Genomic DNA, 20,098 nt, shown 5'->3' on the forward strand with positions numbered 1-20,098 from the left:
AAATTGCATAGCACAGCACGCTTGGCTTTTCCATAACTTATTGATAGCTGGGAAGAACACATGTATGGGGACCGATTCTCCCCTGATGACAAATGGTCAGGCATGTTGGATGTCATACCTGATCCTTCTGTTCTTATTTGAGATAAGCCACCAGCAGAGGTGTCTGGCAGTGACTTCTACCCTTTGAGAAGACATACAGAGCATGTGGGCAGGAGAAATAGCTTTTGGCCAACCAAGCATGTTCAGCTGCAAGTTATTTCAAGTATATAGCCACCTTTACTCAGTTTCTTATACTTTCCCTTCTGAACAAAGAAAACAATTTCTAGTGCAGACAACCCCTTTATGTCCCCACATACTTCCATTATTACCAGAGTCATTTCATTTTGATAACCCAATTATAAATGCCTTATTATGACATATGGGTATTAAAGTGGGGCTCTTTCCAGCTTGGATACCGTCTGTGAGCCAGAGCAGACAGCATCTCTCACTCTCTTAGACCAGGTATACTCATGTATTACGTTTGAATGGCTGTACGTAATATTAATTTCATGGGAAATGAGCAGCCAATGGCTTCCACCACTTCATGCAAAATCGCCTTAGATTGATGCAGTCTTAGGAGATGCAGTGGCTCTCATATTAAATGTGCTGTCTGCGATGAGACTAAGCCTTCAAGTTCACATGCAACAGATTTGTTGCAAAAAAGTTCTAAGACTGTCCCATTTATCTGAATGAGGGTTGTAGAAATCCATGCAGCATATTTCACTCGCTGGACTTTCTGCACTAAATCTACCAGCTGTGAATACGCCCATTTAGGTCCAGTGCACATTTGGTTTAAAAATCTGTGCCTTTCTGCCTGCTGAGATTTCCAGCAATCAGAATGTAAGTGCCACTCAGAGTCACAGCCCTTTGCACAGCATCACTTCCGACCAGGCATAGTGAGGTGGTCACAACCCAGCTCATTCACTTAGCAGCAGTACAATGCCTTTCTATCGATATGCCATCACATGTGGGTGGGAAAACCACATAGCTAAAATGTATTCTCTAAAGTTGAAGTGATGCCCTATACATTCACTTCTACCATCTTGATACAAATTGAAGCCTGTGAAATTCTGTATTCAATGTATAGTGCAAGGGCAAGGTGGAAGTGCAATAATGGAGGTGACCCATGTAGCAACCAGTGCCATACATTACTGAATAGAGCATGGCAGCGAGTTCATAAAAAGTAAAATGTATGACATTTGTTGTAAATGAAGGTACACTCTAATAAAGAAACAATGTAATTCATGTATAATGGAGCAATATCTTTTCTACGCACTGTAAGTCTTCACAGACATAGTCCACCTCTAGAGGAGGAGAGGAAGTATCGTATTGTCTACGATTTGGCTCATGCTCAGGATTTCTCTTCCGTCTTGTTCCATCTGCTGTCACTGCTGCTGGAGAAAACATGCATTTTTCTCTTATTGTTTTATTATATTGCGCTCTGGAGACAGAACATCTGGAATGCAGCACATCTGATCAAACGCAAAAGTAAAGGAAATATATAAACGTGTGACTTAAGGTTGGGGAATATCTTCAGTATTATGATAGCTTTGGAGCCTCCCATTAACCAGTTCCATACAGTTTTCAGTACACAGTATTAATATATTTAAAATGCTGTAGGTCTTGCCTTCTTCCACTAGATATCAGACCACAGAATGTGCTAGGCTCCCGTTTTCCTGGGTCCTAGGTTTCAGAAAGCATGGATAACTCTTTTAAAATGGCATAGGAAAAAGTATAGCGGAAGACAGATACAGACGTGGACAAAATTGTTGGTACCCTTTGGTCAATGAAAGAAAAAGTCACAATGGTCACAGAAATAACTTTAATCTGACAAAAGTAATAATAAATTAAAATTCTATAAATGTTAACCAATGAAAGTCAGACATTGTTTTTCAACCATGCTTCAACAGAATTATGTAAAAAAATAAACTCATGAAACAGGCATGGACAAAAATGATGGTACCCCTAACTTAATATTTTGTTGCGCAACCTTTTGAGGCAATCACTGCAATCAAACGCTTCCTGTAACTGTCAATGAGACATCTGCACCTCTCAGCAGGTATTTTGGCCCACTCCTCATGAGCAAACTGCTCCAGTTGTGTCCGGTTTGAAGGGTGCCTTTTCCAGACTGCATGTTTCAGCTCCTTCCAAAGATGCTCAATAGGATTGAGGTCAGGGCTCATAGAAGGCCACTTTAGAATAGTCCAATTTTTTCCTCTTAGCCATTCTTGGGTGTTTTTAGCGGTGTGTTTTGGGTCATTGTCCTGTTGCAAGACCCATGACCTGCGACTGAGACCAAGCTTTCTGACACTGGCTAGTACATTTCTCTCTAGAATTCCTTGATAGTCTTGAGATTTCATTGTACCCTGCACAGATTCAAGACACCCTGTGCCAGACGCAGCAAAGCAGCCCCAGAACATAACAGAGCCTCCTCCATGTTTCACAGTAGGGACAGTGTTCTTTTCTTGATATGCTTCATTTTTTCGTCTGTGAACATACAGCTGATGTGCCTTGGCAAAAACTTCGATTTTTGTCTCATCTGTCCACAGGACATTCTCCCAGAAGCTTTGTGGCTTGTCAACATGTAGTTTGGCATATTCCAGTCTTGCTTTTTTATGATTCGTTTTCAACAATGGTGTCCTCCTTGGTCGTCTCCCATGTAGTCCACTTTGGCTCAAACAACGACGGATGGTGCGATCTGACACTGATGTTCCTTGAGCATGAAGTTCACCTTGAATCTCTTTAGAAGTCTTTCTAGGCTCTTTTGTTACCATTCGGATTATCCGTCTCTTAGATTTGTCATCAATTTTCCTCCTGCGGCCACGTCCAGGGAGGTTGGCTACAGTCCCATGGATCTTAAACTTATGAATAATATGTGCAACTGTACTCACAGGAACATCTAGTTGCTTGGAGATGGTCTTATAGCCTTTACCTTTAACATGCTTGTCTATAATTTTCTTTCTGATCTCTTGAGACAGCTCTTTCCTTTGCTTCCTCTGGTCCATGTCGAGTGTGGTACACACCATATCACCAAACAACACAGTGATTACCTGGAGCCATATATATAGGCCCAATGGCTGATTACAAGGTTGTAGACACCTGTGATGCTAATTAGTGGACACACCTTGAATTAACATGTCCCTTTGGTCACATTATGTTCTGTGTTTTCTAGGGGTACCATCATTTTTGTCCATGCCTGTTTCATGAGTTTATTTTTTTACATAATTCTGTTGAAGCATGGTTGAAAAACAATGTCTGACTTTCATTGGTTAACATTTATAGAATTTTAATTTATTATTACTTTTGTCAGATTAAAGTTATTTCTGTGACCATTGTGACTTTTTCTTTCATTGACCAAAGGGTACCAACAATTTTGTCCACGTCTGTACTTGGGGATGTGCTACTCTTATCCTATAGCCAGGGCCGGCCTTAGGTGTTCAGGCGCCCTGTGCGAGCTAACCTTGTGGCGCCCCCCCCCCCCCTTACCCCTGTTTTTTTGGGACCCATAATGCTGCTACACGATACGGTATCTGAATCTATGGGACTCCTGTGGATATACCATAAAAGTTTTATCTGCAGTCCTATGTAACACCACAAATAACACTACATAGCTCTCTGAATACAGATAACACAGTGATGGCTCTCTGATTTCCGTAAATGTAGTAGTGTTACCTCTGGTCCTATGCAAAACCACAGATAACACTAGTGCTGCTAATGTGGTAGTGTTACCTGCAGTCCTATGTAAAACCACAGATAACACTAGTGTAGATCATGGAAGTGTTACCTTCGTCCTTAGTGTTCCTCCCTGTGTCTATCGCACGGACTCCATGCTGGCGCTGCCTCCTCTTCCATCTTCTTCTTGCCCCGCACAGAACATTCTGAACTTCTGATGCAGCTGCGTCAAGACATAGGAACACTTTGGGCATGGTGATACACCCAGGGAGAGACACACACACACAGGGACGGACAGCCATACACACACAGGGACGGACACACACACACACACACAGGGACGGACAGTCACACACACAGGGACGGACAGTCACGCACACAGGGACGGACAGTCACACACACAGGGACGGACACACACACACATACATACAATAAATATGATCACATCACAGTTCCTGCCTGTCTGCTTTGGTAAAGCAGGGCATAGCTGGGCTATGCCAGGCTTTAGCAGAGTGGTCACAGGACAGTGGACACAGAGCACGATATGTATGCGAGTGCAGGGCAAGGCACTTGTTAATATTGCACCTAAAATATGCCCCCATAAAGAAATGCCACAGGTAACCAGTGACATGTTTTGTGGGGGGCATCTTATATGTGCAATAATACATATCGTCCAATACAGACATCCAAATTTCATGTTAGTGCAAAATCCATTTTATTGATAGTTGTCGTCCAATCAATTAATATTTTTTATTAAAGGGTTTCTGTCATCAGAAAAAACGTTATGTTATGTAGCTGACTGACATTAGTGATGGGCTGATGTCAGCAGTACATAACAGTGTGTTTTATAACTCCCTGCCCGCCGCTGCCGCCGTTCTCTTAAAATAAAGACTTATAATATGCTAATGAGCCTCTAGGTGCTATGAGGGCGTTCCTGCAGCACCTAGAGGCTCTGTCTAGTCACCCTTTGGCAGTGGCACGCCCATGTCCAGTTGATTGACGTCCGAGTTCTCCTCTTCGTCCCATAAATCCCGCGGCTGCGCCGAATACTAAACGGGACGGCGCAGGCGTGGGATTTACGGGACGAAGAGGAGAACTCGGACGTCAATCAACTGGACATGGGCGTGCCACTGCCAAAGGCTGAATAGACGGAGCCTTTAGGTGCTGCAGCAACGCCCTCATAGCACCTAGAGGCTCATTAGCATATTATAAGTCTTTATTTTAATAGAACGGCGGCAGGCAGGGGGTTATAAAACACTCTGTTATGTACTGCTGACATCAGCCCATCGCTCAGTCAGCTCAGACTCATGTCAGTCAGCTACATAACGTTTTTTCTGATGATTGACAGATTTCAGAATCCTGTTTAAACACTGTTACATTACACTTCAAATGTTTTATATTTATACCTTTTTAGAAGTAAGTGAGTGACTATCCAGGACAACAGATGTCAGGACTCTCAGAGTTCAGTTCAGGACTCAGGACTGTCTTAGTTGGTCAGGTTGAAAAACCACTGCTGCTGCACTGCAGCCTGCAGGCAGGGCACAATAGTGGGCACTGGGCTGGGCACAGGGCACTACTTGGGCAGGCTGCCTGGCTGCTGCTGGAGGAGCTGGACTGGAGAGAAGTGAAGAGGAATGATTTTAATTCTCCCACGGGTGAAGGAGCTCCCTGCCTCTCTCTCTGATGTCACTTCCTGACTGTGGACCGTCACCTGACTTCCTTATCAGAGAGAAGGAGGCAGGGTCACTGGGAGGCAGCCGCAGGCAGGGGAGGAGCGAGGAGGAGGGAGACTGACTGATTGAACAGTGGGTGAGCCGCTGCGCTGCCTGGCTGGGGGCACGGCACGCATCACTGTAGTGTAGATAGAGGAGGGAGGGAGCAGGGAGAGGAGGGACTCGGCTCGGGGAGGCTCGGGACTGGAGCGCTGCGCTCAGCTGATCACCCGGCTGCCGGCGCTGCAGTGAGTGACAGCAGGGCACAGGATTACAATCCCGGACGGGTGGCAACCCTAAGCTCAGAGCGGCCGCGGGCCCCGCCCCCTCCTCACTATTTCCAATAGTCCGTGCGCTTTCAGCGCTGTTAGTTAGCCGGAGGCCGCAACAAAATAGTAATAAGTATACTTAGTTTGCGGCAGACTGTCGGCCGCCCGGCGCCCCTGTTGCTATGGCGCCCTGTGCGGCCGCACAGCCCGCACACCCCAAAGGCCGGCCCTGCCTATAGCTATAGGATAAGATTGTGGAGGGAAAGGTGTTTACAACTGATGAAAATATTGTATGAATACTAATAATATCAATCCTTTGTAAATATCAATATAAAATCTCTCAAAAAGTGAATATTTTTTTAATGTGATTTCTACCCATTTTCAATACGCAACATTGCTTTCTGTTGTTATGGTATATAAAATGAATCTCATATGGGCTCTCCCCTTTGGGCATTAGACATGATTTTCTCCATAAAATTTTCAGAACTTCAGTTTATTGCTTATGGTATTGTAAAATAGATATTTATGATCTTTTATGACATTGACGTAGATTATTAGAAATAATTACAGTATGTTGCTTTTGTTGTATGCCATTGCCTAGTTGCCATGTTTTCCTTCTCCAATAGTCGAGAGAACAGTCTGAAGATGAATCTGAGGAGTCAGTAAAATTCAAGAGGCTGCATAAGCTTGTGAACTCTACTCGGAGAGTGAGGAAGAAACTTATTAGAGCTGAAGAAATGAAAAAGCCCAATACAGAAGGTGAATATGACAGGAGAAGCTTCATAGCTAAGTGAGATTTGGAATTCTGACCACTATGTACTACTTCACTTATCATGCTACCTCAAGTTCACCAACAATAATGCTGATATTGCTCAGGCCCATGTCTTTTCCTCCAGTTTTAGTCGCAAGAAATTTCGAAGCCCTTTTTGTTTTTTACCCATTTATAGCCCTTGTGTTAGTAAATGTATGAAATGCGGTCCATTTAATTCCAATGTCATGGTATCGAGACTTTTCTCGGTATCATGGTATCGAGACCAGTTTCCATTCATGGAATGAATGCTGTATGTGTGTGTCTGCATTACAGCCGCAAGTTTTTGCCCATCTACAGGTTAGATCCTGAGGTTGGGTCGGGTCACTCATCCATAATATTGGCAAAAATGTGCTCATATTATGCTCATGTCAAGAGTAGGGTTGTTTCGATACCAAAATTTAGATTCAGTTTTGATACCATAAAAAAGTATTGCGATACTCGATACCACGCAAAAAAAAAACCTCAAAAAAAGCTGCGTGCATTACGCATTTTATGGAACATCCGTCCCATAATCCCATAAACAGTCCTATCCTATTTTTGGGGGGGATAAGGTGACTAAAAAAAATGGCGAATCGAACTGTATTTTTTCTTTTCTTTTACAGCGTTCACTGCATAGGAGATATTTTTTAATATTTTATTATTAAATATTTTCGACATATTTCATATGTAAAATTGGGAAACGGGGTGATTTATACAAAATATTTTGGTGTGTTTTTTTTTACTTTTTTGTTTTTTTACAGTTTATTTAATAACTATTTCCCCCTTTAGGGGTTAAAAACTGTGATCTTTTCATCCCTTGTCCTATTCACCTCTCTAGAGCTCTATTAGGGTGAATAGGACTTCACACACAGCTTCAGTAGCGTCCTGGCTACCATGGTAACCAATCGGAGCCCCAGGATTACACTGCTGGGGCTCCAATCGGAACTGCCACCAATGAGAAGGAGGGGACCCTGTGGCCACTGCCACCAATTATTTTAATACTGGGGAGGGTGCACTGCGCCACCAATGTTTTTAATACTGTGAAGGGGGGGTGCACTGTGCCACCAATGATAATTAACATTTAATATACAAATACAGCCAGCAGCAGAAACACATTGCCGGCACCCAACCTCTGACAGGGTGCTGCGATCAGCGGCAGTTAACCCCTCAGGTGCTGCGTATCGCAGCGCCCTGTCAGAGGCAGGGTGCTGGCAATGTGTTTTTGCCGCCGCCTGCATTTGTAATGTATTAAACGTTAGTTATCATTGGTGGCCACAGCCCCTCCCCTCCCCAGCCCCTCTGCGCTCTCATTGGAGGCAGCGGCAGCAGCACAGGGGGAGGGAGAGACTGCTTCCTTCTTTCCTGTGCTGCTGAGGGAACATGGCCGTGCTGAGAGCAGCTGGATCCATGTTCTCTGATACTGGGCTGTGCAGTAGCACAGCCTAGTATTGATAAAAGACAAAGCCCGGTATCGTTTCGATGCCGGGCTAAAAGTATCGATTGGGTATCGAAAGTTTGATACCTGAAACAACCCTAGTCAAAAGTCGCCTAAAGTCGTGAGTAAGCTGCTGTAGCCATCACCAAGCAGAAGTCTAATGGCAGATTGATATATAGATTTGTGTAAAAATATTGTAATTTATACATTTATAGCTCTGCTTTTTCTTCCTTCTGTGAACAGCATTGGTACAGGAGGGAGGTGTTATCAGTGATTGATAGCATTGTGTGTATAAGTGTGCATACAGATATAGCTGCCAGTCACTGATAACGCCTCCCTCCTGTACCAATAGCGCTTCATAGGGCTGCAGATATAAGTGTAAAAATTAACAGTTTTACTGAATCTTTTCCCACAAACATATATATCAATCCGATCAACTTCTCCTGCTCTATAACATGGTGCTTTCAGATTGCATTCCATTTTTTGGTGACCGGTCCTCTTTAATTAACCAGAGCTTTTGCCACTCTATATTAGGGAAGCCAAGTTCTGACCACTATAACAATACATAAAAAAAATAGTTATTGCTAAATCCAGCAGTAATCCCTGCAATAAATTTTAAATTATAGCTATCTTTTAAATGCCACCACTTTGGTACAACCAGCTTCGAAATTATAATGCTGCTTTATGTGGCATCCTATTTACGGTAAATTGTAGAAACTTTTTGCTTTTTAAAGTATTATCCAAATTTAGTTCAAAAGGATCTAGGTTCTCTATGGCAGGGCATGGCTATGTCTTATTATTACAATCTATTATTTCATTATAGAATAAGGATTTTTAATCATTTGAGCTATGGCATGCAAAATAGGCTCCAAATTACAAAGGGTCACGTAGAATTGTCACATTAATGAAGATTAATATCGGTTGCCTACTAATTTGATTTCTTTTTACGCAGGTCTAGAAGATGCAGTCCATAGCACTCCTGTCGTAGATGATAAATCAGCACTTTATTCTGGAGTCCATAAGAAGCCTCAATGTAGAGATAAATCAGTAGACAAAACACATCCAGAAGATTGTCCACTTTCTGTGTCTCCTTCATCAGGAAATTTTGACACAATGAGCGTTAACAGAAAACTAGTAAAAACACTGAGCAAAACAGAAGGACGGGGTCTTATCAAGCCCCCTAAGAAAATTGGAACTTTTTTTTCATATCCTGAAGATGAAAAATCCCAAAAGGTTTCCCGTTCCATGACAGAACGAGAACTGAGGAAAAGCCTTGGCTCTCTGAGCCATGGGGTAAGTACAGAAAGTGTTTGCTTTTATGATAGAAACCGGCACAAACATCACCTTTTGGTTTCACTGGAAGAGGTGCAAAATATCAGGAAGCAGATAAGATTGAAGAAACTTGATTCTAATTACTCATGTGCTAGAGCTTTTCTCAGCCAGCGACCAACTAGGAAAGGAGCGTCTTCTCCAGTCTGTGACCAGCAAATATTTCGCCAACGGAGTAAAGGAGGCAGCAGTGTCTTCTCAAACAGAAGGCCAAGGGGCCGCACAGTCAGCGAATTCAATATAACCTATGTGGTTGAGAGGAGCTTATACAGTCATTTGAACTTAACTCATCTTGTACGACCTGTCAGTGACAGAACTTTTAGCAAGGCTGAGAAACGGTGCTTACTGGAAGAGGAGGAAGAGGCGGAAAGAAAATGGGCTGCCACTGTGGACCGTTGTACTAAACGGGTTCTCTTAAGAATCCATCAAAAGTCTGTGAGTCTGAACGTTGCCTTGGTGTTTGCCGTCCATCTCCTACTGAGTTGCAGTCAGGGAAGGCTTTACATAATCTTCCCCAGATATGATCTTCACTTTACATGTGATAATTTTTCCACATTCCATAAATGCCAAAAGAAAGCTTACCCTCCAGCATTTATTTCCATATATTTAATGAACTGCGAACATTTTTGGGACATGACCCCTGCAAAGATACTGGGGGAAATTTATGAAACTTTTTCTAAAGAAAAAAAGATGTCTTTAATGCCTACAGCAACCAATCAGTGGCCATTTTTGTTTCTTATAATGCTCTTGAAAAATGAAAGCTTCATGGTGATTGGTTGCTATGGACAGCAAAGTTTTTAGTTTTTTTTAAAGAAATGTTTCATAAATCTTGGCCCTGTTTTTTTTTTTAACATAATGTGCCTCTAGATGTATAAAAATGCATTACGGTACTTTCACACTTGCGTTGTGAGAATCCGGCAGGCAGTTCCGTCGTTGGAAATGGCTGCCGGATCCGGAAATCCATATGCAAACGGATATCATTTGTAGGCGGATCTGTCTGACAAATGCATTAAAATTCCGGATCCGTCTCTCCGGTGTCATCGTGAAAAACGGATCCGGTATTTTTATTTATTTTTTGCATTTTCAAGGTCTACAGACCGGGAAACCGGATCCGTTTTTCCGGAACACTTGGTACCGGATACAGCATTATCTGTGCTGTGGTATTTTCTCTGGCCAAATACCATGAAGGGACTGAACTGAAGACATCCTGATGCATACTGAATGGATTGCTCTCCATTCAGAATGCATTAGGATGAAACTGATGCGTTTTTTTTCCCCCGGTATTGAGCCCCCGTGACAGAACTCAATACCGTAAAAGAATAACGCTAGTGTGAAAGTACCCTTACTGGGCACAAACCAAATGTAGTGCCTGTACTCTAGAGGAATCAGTCAGCACTCTCACATATCCGTTATAGCCATGTATAATTACACAACGTGTCTACTGGTTAAACAATAAACAAGCTCAACAAATCTTCTCTCACGGAAAGATGCCTCAAGGCACGCGCATTCAGTTGTACAGCATGACAGTGACTCTCTATAAAGATTTGATTTTACTGCTTGGCTCTGACATACTCCTACTTGTAATTACAGCTTCACAAATACCCCATTAGACATCTATTTAACACAAGAAAGACAGTTTTTACATTCCCTTATAACTGCACAATCGTTCTTTTATTATACAACCCGATCCTGCAAAGTAAGGCGGAAACTCCTCAGTATGAAATCCATCACTGACTGCAATTTCTGGGACATGGAGAAGGTTCATATTCTGTGGAAGTGGTCATCCCATTTGCCATTTTGTTTCAGACTGCACAGCATGCAAATGGTTGTGTTCATGCCGTATTCCTATTCTAGACCAAAAGATTCAGTATTTTGTTTGCATGAGCATTTCATCACCACAGATCATTTCATTATCTGTACCCACCCAAGAGAAGCCAGCACTGGACCTTTTTCTTATTTGCATTTAACATTTCACATTAGGAGCCTGTAGACTCTAAAAGTTCATGGAAACCGACTTGTACTTTTATCATTTACAACTGTAAATAGGTTTTCTTTTGAGCATTTTGGTGTTCCTTACTTTATTCCTGAGGCGCTGGCATATATTCTTGAATTGTAATCAGAAGTAGCTTCTGCCTTCTTAATGTTTTCCGATAATTTACCACATAGTTGTCTTTTTTTTTAATTAACTGATTTTTGTATTTATGTGCTGGAGACTAATCTAAAATTCAATTTTTATTGCCAAGGATCCATGCTTTGCAGCGGAAGCTTTTACCCACGTCCCCCCTGTATAAAGTAGCTGCACAAATCTGTGTATCTCCCTAGTGAGGTTACAGTCCTTTTAGTTTTTTTTGTTTGTTTTTTAAACCTGGCTTTTTTTCTGCTTCCTCCAGCTGCCTCGTATGTTTTCTTTTCACAAAAAAGTCTGTAGTGTTGTAGGGAAGGCTGAAGGGTCTTGTTTTTCTGCACACTCGGACAAAAGGCCAGCTAAATTGTCCATTTCCTGTGCAAATGGCTACATTTAACAAGGAAGAGCTATAGGAAGCGACACGTGGTGTGCAGGAAAGGCAAGAATTTGAAATGAATGTGATTTGGGATGAATAGGAGGCTGCGGTAGGCACTATATGTATGTGAGTGTGTTCTATCTATATATATATATATACACACACACACAATTGTAAACCTGGCATGAGCAAGAAGAAGTCACAGATAGCGGCACAACTAACCGTAGCGCCGCCATCTGCGCCTGAAATGCACCTAATATAGGCATATTTCAGTATAATAAATGACTATGTGTGTGTGTGTGTGTGTGTGTGTATATATATATATATATACAATTGCAGAATTTAAACTGACTATAAGCATGTCGGCTGTTTGTCAGACATGTAACCGTAGTATATAATTGAGTAATATTGCTATTAACGACCAGTTTGTCTCATATCACTTAAATTGTGATTTGAAAGGGATTGGATAACCAGTAAGAACCTTAAACTATCATAATGGTAAATCCTGATGATCTAGTCGGTTTCTGAAAAAAACAGCAGACTCTTATTTTCTAGTCATGAACAGCCCCTTTAAGATTGAATTGGCACTGAACTGAGCCCACAGAAGGGACATGAAGATTTGGGAAAGACTCCGTGTTCTTCCAGGCATACACTCTTGCCTGACTACGCAGCTGATTACTTGCATGGGCCCTGTTGTATTTAATAGTGCACAATACTTTCAGGGCATCGTATGGTTGCTTTGCCAACTGTACTGCCCATCTATCCATGCCTGGTAGAGCGGATAGGAGAGTATGCCATTAGAGAAACACTGGGCCTCAACTTTCCACATTTTTTGCTGACAGATTAAAGGGGTTGTCCAACGAAAAACACTTATCACCTAGGCACTGCTGCTCCATTCATCGGCTGAAGTGCCAAGTGCTTGTATCTTCAGGAGTTCCAAAGATTTAAATGGCGCAGAAGCACACATGCATGACTACTGCCACATTCAAACTGGGTTACACAGTGCCCCGTCAGTCAGGCACTCATCCCCTATCCTGTAATCTTCGTATCATGTATATGCAGAATGTGAAGCCCAACATACAGTTGCCACATAACTGTATATGTAACCATTTGGCTTGTGCTCTCCAGAAACCTATAGTTTGTGATATGTCTTTTCATGATCCCCTTGTATTAAAAAGCTTCATTTGACTACAATTTTTAATAGTGGAATCATACTGCCCAAACATGTTAAAGACGCTTTTAACGTACGTCTGGACTATTATAGACTGTGGACATATTCAGTGTATACATTGGGAACATCCCCTGTCGTATATGATAAACATATGCCACAAACATTTTGTGAACATAACCTAACCGTATTCTTTTGAGACATGGAGTTATGTATACAGCCTCTTTCATGAAGACCTGCTGTCTATTAAGACAGATTACTTACATTATAAATTCTTTTATAAGCAGTGATTTATATGGGAATACAGGGTAAAATGAGTCAAATGAATTAAAATCCACGCATATCTCTTGTATTACATCTAGCACTGGACAAGCCAAATTTTGTAAAAAAATAAAAAATAGAAAAATAGCTTTCTGTACACGATCTGCTGTTCTGGTAGGATGAGAACACATATCTACGCGCTGTAGTCACTTATCTCAAGAATGCTGTTGTACATACATGGAGAATAAGTTGCTACTCCACGCCTAAAACATCAAATGGTTATTTGTGAAAAGTAATACACTTTTATGGTAGGGGTCATCCTTGTGCAATGAAAGCAAAGAAAGAATGAATGATTGTGCAAAAGTTCAAGACTAATAGAAAGGACAATAATGACAGAAAAACACTGCATGTGCAGGCTATTTTTTTTTCTTTTACAGAAACAAATTTCTATTAAAATTGTGAAGAAGAGTAAAAAAAAGAAAAAAAAAACAGGATTACTTATGATACTTAATAATCATAGTTCCTTTAAAAAAAAAAAATCAGAGCCACAGTTCTTTACCATGGAGCTGCCACCCTACAACATTGTAAACTCCCTTAGGCTACTTTCACACTAGCGTTCGGGCGGATCCGTTCTGAACGGATCCGCTCATAATAATGCAGACGGAGGCTCCGTTCAGAACGGATCCGTCTGCATTATATTAGCAAAAAAAAGCTAAGTGTGAAAATAGCCTGGGACGGATCCGTCCAGACTTTCAATGTAAAGTCAATGGGGGACGGATCCGCTTGAAGATTGAGCCACATTGTGGCATCTTCAAACGGATCCGTCCCCATTGACTTACATTGAAAGTCTGGACGGATCCGCACGGATCCGCACGCCTCCGAACGGCCAGGCGGACACCCGAACGCTGCAAGCAGCGTTCAGCTGTCCGCCTGTCCGTGCGGAGGCGAGCGGAGCGGAGGCTGAACGCCGCCAGACTGATGCAGTCTGAGCGGATCCGCCTCCATTCAGACTGCATCAGGGCTGGACGGCTGCGTTCGGGTCCGCTCGTGAGCTCCTTCAAACGGAGCTCACGAACGGAAACCCGAACGCTAGTGTGAAAGTAGCCTTAGATTTAGTACTTCCTGGGGGGAGGTAACATGCCACATATAAAAGAGAGACACTAATTTACAGTATGGAAAAAGAGATTTCTTTGGGTGCCATACTATGGATGCGTGCAACACGCATGTATAATAAATGTGTATGAGGTCTTAACCCAAGGTTAGAACATGGAAATTTATAGAACTTAGTGCCTAATAAACAGTGGGGTTTGTCCTGAACTCCCAGTCAGGTCACAGCTATCTTTTCAATCTGCCTTGCGCTGCTATGAACATACAATAGCTGTTCACAGTGAACTCTCCAAGTACCATAAGTGATCAGGTCAAGCTGTCCTGGGGGAGAAGTGGCTGCTGGACATCTTTGTGGTTGCTTATATCCAGAGGACCAAATGATTAACAACGTATCTGATATTTGTTTCCCCTAGGAGCCTTTTACACAGGCTGATGATCAGGAATGAACAATGCTCCCTCCTGATCATTACCCCATGTAAACATGCCACCAGTCTCCTGACAAATCAGCAGACTCTTGTTTGTCAGCTGAACTCCTCTTTTATGCAGCACCAAAAATCATTGCTTGTTGGCACCACATTGCCTTTGACAATGTGCAAACTTTATGGGGACAAATGATGGCATTACTGATTGTTTGTCCTAATATGCCCAGTATTTTCCACATATAAACATCAATTAAAGGGGTTGTCCAGGATTTTGACATTGAAGGCCTATCCTCAGGATAGGTCATCTATATCTGATTGGTGGAGATTCAATTCCCAGCAACCCTGCTGATCACGTGTTTCACCGGAGCGTTGTGATTTTAGGCTAGTGACATCACGTTCATTGGTCACATCGTCTAGGTGCAGCTCAATCCCACTGGATGCTAGAGCCTCCTCACAGCTTACCAAGCACAGTGCCATACATTGTAAAGTACCTGGGCTTGTTATTGCAGCTCAGGTCCATTCCCTTGAATGGGATTGAGCTGCACCTAGACGATGTGACCAATGAACGTGATGTCACTAGCCTAAAATCACAACGCTCCGGTGAAACACGTGATCAGCAGGTTAGCCGGGAATTGAATCTCCACCAATCAGATATTGATGACCTATCCTGAGGATAGGCCTTCAATGTCAATATCCTGGACAACCCCTTTAATTGATGTTTATATGCCTCTTCAAATAGTTGACTGGCAAGGGTGTCCGGAGTTCGACCCCCATTAATTAAATATTGATGACTTATCGTAAGGATAGGCCATCCATATAAAAATCCTGGACAACCCATTTAATGTGCGCAGATTGACATACTGTATTGTTGATCGGTGCTTAAGGGGATGTATACAGACTCTTACTGATAGTCCCTAAAGGTGGCTATACACTTTAGATAGCTGTTGGCCTAATGGTCATTCAGGTTGATAACTACTCCAACTGAAACCTGCCCCCATACACATGCATGCCCAGCCAAAGAGGGGAATAAGTCACTGCAAGACTTCTTGAGACATTAGATTGTCAGTTAATCTAATGCCTGTGGCTAGCTTTGTCCACATCACAACTGTAATATGATAAATCTCTATGGGGAATACTGGTTTTATTTGCGCTAGTGTTTCTTTATATATCCTTGACATTGTTTTTTCCTTCGTTGTATGAGTTGGGGGCTTATTGCTGTTTTTCAGTATCACCATTTGTTTATAGTTTCTTTATGGAGCAGGGGCACTCTGACATTTATAACTATTATGTTTGACCTTTTTACCTAAAGAGTGACGTGATTATTATTGTGTATAGCGTATAACAACGGCATGTATCTGTGGATATTTCCCATTTATTTATTTTGTCCCTTTAAGAAAAGTGTACAACTTGCATTCATTCAACATACTGTAAGCAGATAAAGAAGTTGAGGCCGGGATTGTTTAGTGAACAATGAGCCATATGGTTAGCATACATTAGCACATCCCTCAGAGTCTTGACTTAGTTGTGGAACCAAATGGAAATGGTTGTGCAGACTTTCATCAGGGCTATAAATAATGCCTTCTCTAACCATCTATGTATTAAAAATGGTTTCTGTGCCTTCAAAACTTATTATAAAGATTATGATATGCACAAACATCATTTTGTGAGCATGAATCACTGTGGTGCAACATCAAAAACTTCAACCTTTTATTTTCTGGTTTCCATTGCAGCATATGTTTTGTGCTAAATGACGTTATTTCTTGGATTAATTGTATTCTTCTTTATTTCTGTCTTCCCATCTTTGTCTTTCTATCTGCCTATCTGTTATTCTCAAAACACAGAGGACTTGCAGCTTTGGTGGATTTGACTTAAACAATCGCTCACTACACGTTGGAAATAATGCAGACTCTCTGGTGAGTTCATGGCGCTGCTCCTTATAAGATATGTTATTTAAATCACTAGCGAGTGGTATGATATATACCGTATTTTCCGCTCTATGAGATGCACCTAGGTTTTAAAGGAGAACAATAAGAAAAAAATATTTTTCATTAGACCTCAGGTCAGACTACTAATCAGACCCTCAATGTTAATCAGACCTCAGCTGACAGCCCCAATAAGACCCCCAATGTTATTAAAAGATTTAGATCAGACCCCCAATCAGACCTCAGCTGTGACCCCAGTGTGAATGACCCCCAATCAGACCTCAGATAAGAGCTCCATGCCTCTCATCAGCCCCCATATGCCTCATCAGCCACCATATTCCTCTCATCAGCCCCCATTGCCTCATACCAGCCCTCAGCAGCCCTCATTGCCTCCGATCAGCCCCCAGCAGCCTCCATTGCCTCATGCTAAATAAAAATAAAACACTTACCTCTCCTGCTCTGGACGCCAGGGCTCCTCTACTCCAGTGCGATCCTCTTCATCATGCCACCGGCTGTGCTGTGAACTGGCGCGCACAGTGTGAGGTCACAGAGCGCCCTTACGCTGTGTGCAGCCAAAGCACAGCCGAGGACCAGGAAGCGGTGAGTACAGAGCCTTCACCACTTCCCGGTCCTCCGGTACTAATGAGCACTTCCATAATAGAAGCACTCATTAGTATTCATCCTATAAGACGCAGGGGCATTTCCCCCCACTTTTGAGGGAAAAAATGCTTCTTATTGGGTGAAAAATACGGTATGTGTATTACAAGGAAAAGACTATTAACCCCTTAAGGACCAGGCTCATTTTCACCTTAAGGACCAGGCCATTTTTTGCAAATCTGACCAGTGTCACTTTAAGTGCTCATAACTTTAAAACACTTTGACTTATCCAGGCCATTCTGAGATTGTTTTTTCGTCACATATTGTACTTCATGACACTGGTAAAATAAAGTCCAAAAAATAAAAAATTTTGCATAATAAAATACCTAATTTACCAAATATTTGGAAACATTAGCAAATTTCAAAGTTTCAGTTTCTCTACTTCTGTAATACATAGTAACACCCCCAAAAATTGTGATGACTTAACATTTCCCATATGTCTACTTCATGTTTGAATTATTTTGGGAATTATATTTTATTTTTTGGGGATGTTACAAGGCTTAGAAGTTTAGAAGCAAATCTTGAAATTTTTCAGAAATTTACAAAAACCCAATTTTTAGGGACCACTACAGCTCTAAAGTCACTTTGCGAGGCTTACATAATAGAAACCGCCCAAAAATTACCCCATTCTATAAACGACACCCCTCAAGGTATTCAAAACAGATTTTACAAACTCCGTTAACCCTTTAGGTGTTGCACAAGAGTTATTGGCAAATGGGGATGAAATTTGAGAATTTAATTTTTTTGCCTAATTTTCAATTTTAACCAATTTTTTCCACTAACAAAGCAAGGGTTAACAGCCAAACAAGACTGTATCTTTATTGCCCTGACTCTGCTGTTTACAGAAACACCCCATATGTGGCCGTAAACTACTGTACGGCCACACAGCGGGGCGTAGAGTGAAAGGTGCGCCGTATGGTTTCTGGAAGCCAGATTTTGCTGGACAGTTTTTTTGACACCATGTCCCATTTGAAGCCCCCTGATGCACCCCTAGAGTAGAAACTCCATAAAAGTGACCCCATCTAAGAAACTACACCCCTCAAGGTATTCAAAACTGATTTTACAAACTTCGTTAACCCTTTAGGTGTTGCACAAGAGTTATTGGCAAATGGGGATGAAATTTGAGAATTTCATTTTTTTGCCTAATTTTCCATTTTAACCCATTTTTTCCACTAACAAAGCAAGGGTTAACAGCCAAACAAGACTGTATCTTTATTGCCCTGACTCTGCTGTTTACAGAAACACCCCATATGTGGCCGTAAACTACTGTACGGCCACACAGCGGGGCGTAGAGTGAAAGGTACGCCGTATGGTTTTTGGAAGCCAGATTTTGCTGGACAGTTTTTTTGACACCATGCCCCCCTGATGCACCCCTAGAGTAGAAACGCCATAAAAGTGACCCCATCTAAGAAACTACACCCCTCAAGGTATTCAAAACTGATTTTACAAACTTTGTTAACCCTTTAGGCGTTGCACAAGATTTAATGGAAAATAGAGATACAATTTCTAAATTTCACTTTTTTGGCAGATTTTCCATTTTAATATTTTTTTTCCAGTTACAATGCAAGGGTTAACAGCCAAACAAAACTCATTATTTATGGCCCTGATTCTGTAGTTTACAGAAACACCCCATATGTGGTCGTAAACTGCTGTACGGGCACACGGCAGGGCACAGAAGGAAAGGAATGCCATACGGTTTTTGGAAGGCAGATTTTGCTGGACTGGTTTTTTGACGCCATGTCCCATTTGAAGCCCCCCTGATGCACCCCTAGAGTAGAAACTCCAAAAAAGTGACTCCATTTTAGAAAGTACGGAATAGGGTGGCAGTATTGTTGGTACTAGTTTAGGGTACATATGATTTTTGGTTGCTCTATATTACACTTTTTGTGCGGCAAGGTAACAAGAAAAAGCTTTTTTGGCACGTTTTTTTTTGTTATTTACAACATTCATCTGACAGGTTAGATCACGTGGTAATTTTATAGAGCAGGTTGTCACGGACGCGGCGATACCTAATATGTATACAATTTTTTTTATTTATGTAAGTTTTATACAATAACTTTAAAAAATTGTTTAGTGTCTCCATAGTCTAAGAGCCATAGTTTTTTCAGTTTTTGGGCGATTATCTTGAGTAGGGTCTAATTTTTTGCGGAATGAGATGACAGTTTGATTGGCACTATTTTGGGGTGCATATGACTTTTTGATCGCTTGCTATTACACTTTTTGTGACGTAAGATGGCAAAAAATTGCTTTTTTTACACAATTTTTTATTTATTTTTTTACGGTGGTCACCTGAGGGGTTAGGTCATGTGATATTTTTATAGAGCCGGTCGATACGGACGCGGCGATACCTAATATGTATACTTTATTTTTATTTATGTATGTTTTACACAATGATTTTATTTTTGAAACAAAAAAAATCATGTTTTAGTGTTTCCATAGTCTAAGAGCCATAGTTTTTTCAGTTTTTGAGCGATTATCTTGAGTAGGGTCTCATTTTTTGCGGGATGAGATGACGGTTTAATTGGTACTATTTTGGCGTACATGCGACTTTTTTGATCACTTTTATTACCTTTTTTGGGAAGTAAGGTGGGCAAAATTTCAATTTTCTCAGTTTTTTTTTTTTTTTTTTTTATGGCGTTCACTGTGCGGGGAAAGTAACATGACCGTTTTATTGATCAGGTCATTACGGACGCGGCGATACCTAATATGTGTAGTGTATTTTTTTATATTTTTTTTTTATTCAGTGATAAATGTTTTTTTTTTTATCTTAACTTTTTTCACTTATTTTTTCATTTTTTTTACCCAGACCCACTT

The 20,098-nt window shown here is 41.5% G+C and overlaps 1 protein-coding gene across 7 annotated transcripts in view; it reads left to right on the plus strand.

The window, feature by feature from the left end:
- Positions 1–20,098, plus strand: part of SASH1 (SAM and SH3 domain containing 1) — a 339,003-nt gene that overhangs the window by 260,424 nt on the left and 58,481 nt on the right. For 6 of the 7 annotated variants that reach the window (XM_044291728.1, XM_044291725.1, XM_044291729.1 and 3 more), the window contains 3 exons: positions 6,319–6,451; positions 8,870–9,210; positions 16,547–16,618. In XM_044291728.1, coding sequence (XP_044147663.1) covers positions 6,319–6,451; positions 8,870–9,210; positions 16,547–16,618 — 546 coding nt within the window. The remainder of the gene's footprint in view (positions 1–6,318; positions 6,452–8,869; positions 9,211–16,546; positions 16,619–20,098) is intronic. The other variant, XM_044291730.1, reaches the window with a different exon arrangement.

Source organism: Bufo gargarizans, chromosome 4 (genome assembly GCF_014858855.1).
Source record: "Bufo gargarizans isolate SCDJY-AF-19 chromosome 4, ASM1485885v1, whole genome shotgun sequence".
NCBI lineage: Eukaryota > Metazoa > Chordata > Amphibia > Anura > Bufonidae > Bufo > Bufo gargarizans.